At 39.3% G+C, this 6,269-nt stretch overlaps 1 protein-coding gene across 1 annotated transcript; it reads right to left on the reverse strand.

The window, feature by feature from the left end:
- Nucleotides 1-2,029: 2,029 nt before the first annotated feature.
- On the reverse strand, nt 2,030-6,052 carry snip1 (Smad nuclear interacting protein). Its single transcript, XM_053632936.1, has 4 exons — nt 5,748-6,052; nt 5,447-5,576; nt 4,436-4,968; nt 2,030-2,919 (listed from the first exon to the last, which is right to left on the reverse strand). Exons 1-4 carry the CDS (start codon nt 5,906-5,908, stop codon nt 2,661-2,663), a joined length of 1,083 nt encoding a protein of 360 aa, XP_053488911.1. The 5' UTR covers nt 5,909-6,052; the 3' UTR covers nt 2,030-2,660.
- Between the last annotated feature and the right edge of the window lie 217 nt (nt 6,053-6,269).

Genomic DNA, 6,269 nt, shown 5'->3' on the forward strand with positions numbered 1-6,269 from the left:
GATAAATGGGGTAGAGAGAATGTCAGATGTCAGAGCATAATTATACACCTAAAAAGTAAACCAATATGTAAAGAATAGCTAATACAACAGCCCATGATTGTATATAATATTCAAGATGCCTGTAGTGTGTTAAATGTTCTGCTGAATAACGTTCATTTCTGTAAACTTTCTTGTCACAATGAATATCCAAGAGCCAACGTCATTTTAGAAGGGTTAACTAATCCAGTGAAAATATCTGTATTGAGTGGATAATAGAAATATAACTGTAATGAAAGGACACATGCCTCTTTCTCACTGTGCCAAATTGAAAAGTTTATCTGTTTACATATAGCTCAATCATTTGTTTATATTCCTTATTATTAAAAACAAAATGTCCTCTTAGGGGAAACAATATGCTCTTTGTAATTTCCATCCATCCACCTTCTACCACTTATCCTTCCTTCAGGGTCACAGGGAAACCTGGAGCCTATCCCAGGGAGTATTGGGCACAAGGCAGGGTGGACAGGATGTCAATCCATCACAGGGCACACTCACATACACATTCACACAACAGACACTTTGGACATGCCAATCAGCCTACCATGCATGTCTTTGGACTGGGGGAGGAAACTGGAGTACCTGGAACAAACCCCCACAGCATGGGGAGAACATGCAAACTCCACACAAACAGGGCCATAGTGGGAATCGAACCCCCAATCCTGGAGGTGTGAGGAGAACGTGCTAACCACTAAGCCACCATGCACCCCCTCTTTGTAATTTGTTATTTAGAATTCTGAAGTGTAAACATTATAAGATGGTGAAATCTTGTGTTTGTCCAGGATTTAAAAAAAAAAAATACTATTATGAATACTTTTCTGTAACAATGCCATAAAAATATGCTTAAAAAAGATCACTGGTAAAAATCCCAAAGAGTAAGTGAATTACTTGTCCAATGACCTTCACAGTGACAACAAACTGGTAGGTTCAGGACTCAAACAATAATGACTTCAATGTTGGGAATGTCAATGTTGGATCAGAATTGGGTATTTACAGATACTCAGGGCTCTGTATCTGACATCAGTATTGCATCCTAATTCTAAAAATGGGATGAATGCATCCCTATGATATGCTAAATATCTTAATAATTATTGAAATAAGTCTTAATAATACAGTGCATGAGGTAGTGGTCATGTCAGGGTATTAAAAGAAGTCTACTGTGTACCTGCTTTAATACAGAACTGTGTAGACCCTGTGCAATACTGTGTAGCTAAAATGTAGTTTTTCAATTATAAGCTGCAAATCATTTCCTCTCTCCTCAAAGGCATACAGTATACTGTTACAAAATCATAATACAGAGGTGCCAGCATTGATTACTGGAAAATCCCAGTAGAAATTCTACCACCTAAACCCCATATGATATATAAAATTTTTTTAGCATGTACACTGAGGCCATGATATTAAGTTACACACATCAACAATATTTTGGCTCTGGTGTGTGTGTGTGTGTGTGTGTGTGTGTGTGTGTGTGTGTGTGTGAGAGAGAGATTTTGGAAACAATGTAGTGGTAACATTTCCCCCCAGCTGTGCCCTGAGCAACAGTAAAAAATATAGAAGGCAAAAGTTCACTGTGACCACAGCTGCATTTTTCACCAACCATAGCGGCCACAGTTGGCTTCTTGTTGTCTATTGACTCACAAAATCGAGTTTCATAAATTCCCAGATCAAAATTCACCAAGATAAAGTAAGGGCAAAGTGGAAGTAACCACTACCAGAAACAAATGTGTCTTTCATATGCCTGGCACCCCTTCCCCCTTCATTAACTGGCTCTTTGGTCAGGAGAATTTCACACGTTTATCAAACCACTGCTTTATAATAAAATAAATACATAAATAAACAAATAAAAAAGTGTAGTATTCAGGTCACTTCGGGATCTCTGTAGCAAGGGGTCAATCAAACATCAAATGCTACAGCTAAAACATAGAAGTTGGAACCTCTGTAGACTCATTTGTCTTTGGACAACACAAGGAAATAAAGCAAAAAAAACCAAACCCCCATTCTTTTCCATTTTATTTTACAATACAAAACATCTAAAAACACATACAGAATATAATGAAACTCAAAATTTAAAAAAAATTAATTACCTTGGAGTAGAACAATGAGACTATTAAGAAACGTTTAGCAAAAAAAGTAAGAGAATGTCTACAAACGAGAAATAGCCATTTTCATTATCATTAATGACATCAATAATGTCAATAATAATCAAAATCAAAAGTCAAAATATCAATAATGACAAACTAACACAAACAATGATGACCTCCAGGATATTTACAGAATCTAGACGTTCATTGACAACAAATTATCCAAAAAAAAAAATATATATATATTTTGTTCTGGCATTGAGCACTTGGGATAAAGGGACTACACTGGGCAGTACCAGACAACACAAAGCCATCTGATACGACACTTATGCTGTCCACCTGAGAATAGATTTATACACAGAAAGCAGTCAGACCAACGCCCATCAGTGTATTTTTTGATAAACCACATTCACAAAATAATGGTCACATCAAAACCAAAAAGCCGATCAACATCTGGGTCCATCACAGCGATCAAGACTGTACAGTCAGAGCTATTTGTAAAAGTATATTAAAACAAAAGTACTTTGGTAAACTGAGCAGTGACTATTCCTCAAGGCCTTCATCCTCTTCATCCTCGTCCTTCTTAGCGTCGACCTCTGCTGTGTCCGAAGACTCATGCAGGAGCACGTACTCGCGGCTACTGAAGCCAAACTTCAGCACGTCCTTCTCTTTGAGTTCATAGTAGCGCTGTGGGTCTATACGCTGGTTGTTTAGGTACGTGCCGTTACCTGAACCGAGGTCAATAATGTAGGGCTTCACTCTCCTGCCTGTGGTGCCGTCTGCTCGTGTGAACTCCACTAATCTGAAGATGACAAACACAGAATTCAAGTGCACAAATAAATGGCTATAAACAATGGTGCAGTTTAAAGTAACTGATTAAATGCACTGTTATTAGCACAGCGGTTATTTTTAGAGAACTTGTCATTTCTCCTTAACCGATTTATACATTCAGAGATAAAGACCTGTCTATATAGTCACCCATGTGTTAGTTCTCGGTGAGTTACCTGTGTGTCAGTTCTCTGTGTGTTACCCGTGTGTCAGTTCTCTGCGAGTTACCCGTGTGTCAGTTCTCTGGTCAAATTCAATAATTTGACAGGCACTAAGGTCTGATTTTACATATAGTTGTAGACAGTTACACTCAGCTCCAGACCGATTGACACCCTTGATAAAATGGTTAGGAAAAAATGTAGTCCTGGGTGAACAAAATGGGCCAAGCCCAAAATGGCAAAATACTACGCTTTTAATGGGCTTAACAAATAATTGGTCAAAAAATTAGCGATTGAATTAAACAAATGCACTCCTGTGACCTCCTGTGCCACCATTTGCTTTACTTTTGCTGCAGTGAACTGTTTGGGGGAAAGCTAGAAACAGGGAAATTCACTTACAGTTATAATATACACTTACACTTATTCACTTATTCTTGTATGCAAAGGTAAAATCATGCTTGATGTAAAATTCAAACTAACATGTCTGGGTGTACAAAACTAAAATAAAGTAAAAATAAAATAAAGTAAATAAAAAAAATACAAAAAAAGAAATAGAAAGCTGTCTGCAAGTTTACCCACAATATTTAAACATTTAAAACCAATTTCCAGACCAATATTATATGAAAACGAAATGAAAAGTGTAACAAAATCACATATCACAGTTATGAAATTCTTACAAAATGTAGCTAAAGCATGTTTCCATTTACTTCTTTACTATACGGTTATGTGAGTGTTTAGGAACTCTTAACTATTCATTCCTGACTTCCGTTTCACTTAGGGAACACGCAAGGTGACAAAGAATCTGATTACCCTTAGTTATTCATCAGCATGGGAAAGATGAAAGAACACGCAAAACAAACAAGACAAAAAAAGTGTTTACACCTTCATAAAATCAGGGAATGGCTATAAAAATGGATCAGTGTTAACACAGTGGACATGAGTCTGAAAATGTCCTTATCAGATAAACTGCTCTGTACTTTCTCTGTGCTGTTATGTTGGCAATAGCAGGTTGCACAAAGTACTAAATGCAGGGGCATCAATAAATATGACAAGGGTTGTTTTGTTTTAATTTAAATAATGAATTTAGTTCAAGTGTAGGCTTGATTTCTTTCATATTTTCAGTTAATAAAGTACAAAGATTTTTTTCCATAAACTTCCCTCTTTACCAAGGATGCCAATAATTCTGGAGCTGTCTGTATATGGCTATTTATGTCACGTAATAAATATGGTAAAAAAAAAAAAAAAAAAAAAGTTCATGCTGATGTTGTGGATATCAGTGAACTGTTCTAGTTAAACAAACATCACACGTACAATATATTTGTTTTTCCTCACCTGTACTGGAATACAGCATGCTGTTTGGAACAGGACGGGTGATCAATAGGTATGTCTGCTATCTTCCTTTGCCTTCCAAGCAGATAAGCGCTCTGCCTGTGGATGTACATCACCGGAAGTGGCTCGTCATTTTTGAAGGGGTACAATCGCCATCTCCTTTTAGGGATTCTGGCCTCAGGAGGCTCGTTATACTTGATAACCACCCCTCTGAACGTGTTGGTGTCTTCCACCAGAGCACCTGAGAGTTCAAAGCTGGGCTTCTCTTTCTCAGCAGCAGGGGCCTCCTCCTCTTCCTCTCCACCAGCAAAGGCATGTGGCTCATTTCCATCTCTTGCCTCCTGCCTCTGACGGTTTTCTCGCCGACGCTCGTTGTGCTGCTCCCTTTCTCCTTGCTGCTGCTGGTACTGTTGTGCATCCCGCTCTCTGTGCCGCTCCTGGCCTCTTTCACGTTCTCGTTGGGGATGCCGCTGTTCTTCCCTTTTCACGCGTCGCTCATCCAAGTTATTTCCCCTTTCATTACGCTCCTCTTTTTCCTGTAAACATTAGTAAACGGCCCAATGAGTTAGTTAATGAGGCAGTTCAGAAACACAAGGACGGTCATTACAGAGAAACAGGGGCAATTCCAGAAGTGGAAGAAATCTTTTAGATCTTGTCCATGTTAAATGCTTCAAACACGCAGTACTGTGACAATATACAAGGCGTCCCAAAAGTCTCCATTTGCAAAACGCCTTCAAAATTTCTCCTACTTGGTTTATAGTATTAATTCTTTTTTCCAGATAGCATTTAAGAAGAAATTATTGAGATCATTCTCATGGCCAGGAAGCTGTCGCAAGATGGGAAAGACGACTCTGTGTGTTTACAAAGAAATGTTTACAAATCAAACATTTTTGAAATAAAGCAAAAATGAAATTTTGCTAAAAGTGTGTTAATTTCCCCGATGTATGGAGACTTTTGGGACACCGTGTATAATAACGGAGTACAATATATTAAATGAATTGTAGTTTGAATGACCCGCTTTATCTTATTATCAGCTCCATGGTGTGGACTCCGACTCCTCCTGTCTCGGGCTGATCTGACCTCGTGTCGACCCGACAAGCGGTCTCTTCTTCCAGGGGATCTGTCTTTCTCCCTGAAGGGCGATCTATAAACAACACCAACAACAACAACAACCACCACCACAATTCACGTCATGCTTGTTGCTACTAGTACCAAAACTGCTCTAGCTGCTGTGACTGTGGAGACCGCCTTCACATATTAATTCGCAAAAAAGTAGGACTTCAGAACAAGTGTAAATCTGAACCAGGTCACGCACCTGTGCTCCCGTCTCCTCGGCGGAGGACTCGTACTGCTGCGGTTTGAGCCCGAACTCGAGCGGCGCGATCTCTGAGGCCTAGCAGGACTTACTTTTTCCTGTTTAATTTTTATCTTGCCATCGCGAACAGGAGACTTTTTGTCTCTTCTCTTGTTATCCATCACGAACAACAACTGGTCACGAACAACAACCTCGATCTTAAATTGAGCTCATATCCACTATAGCACAAAAAAACTTACGTTATAAGTGCAACATACTAAAAGACCTTCCCGCACACTTCCGGTTATGTCGTGTACGTCGGCAAAACGGTCCCTCCTCCTCCTCTCCCAAAGCAGGACGTTAGTTCCGTTTTGTCGGTACTTTCACCGCCATCTGGTGGTGGAGGAAAGAATTGTAGATTATGAGGCTGCCAGTCACTTGAATTAAGCCACAGGTTCCCAAAACATGGTATTGATGCGTCTTTTTCCTGTGCGTTTGAATGTTTCCCCTACTCTAACACACCAACATTAACTCAGGAAGCGC

This window comes from Ictalurus furcatus, chromosome 1 (assembly GCF_023375685.1).
Source record: "Ictalurus furcatus strain D&B chromosome 1, Billie_1.0, whole genome shotgun sequence".
NCBI classification, from domain to species: domain Eukaryota; kingdom Metazoa; phylum Chordata; class Actinopteri; order Siluriformes; family Ictaluridae; genus Ictalurus; species Ictalurus furcatus.

Excerpts from the sequence above, each read along its gene's own strand:
- snip1 (XM_053632936.1), bottom strand. The coding sequence starts at position 5,908 with ATGGATAACAAGAGAAGAGACAAAAAGTCTCCTGTTCGCGATGGCAAG. Across the intron at positions 5,577-5,747 it reads CCGAGGAGACGGGAGCACAG|ATCGCCCTTCAGGGAGAAAG; the intron begins GTGCGTGACCTG and ends TGTTGTTTATAG. Across the intron at positions 4,969-5,446 it reads CTGATAATAAGATAAAGCGG|GAAAAAGAGGAGCGTAATGA; the intron begins GTCATTCAAACT and ends TAATGTTTACAG.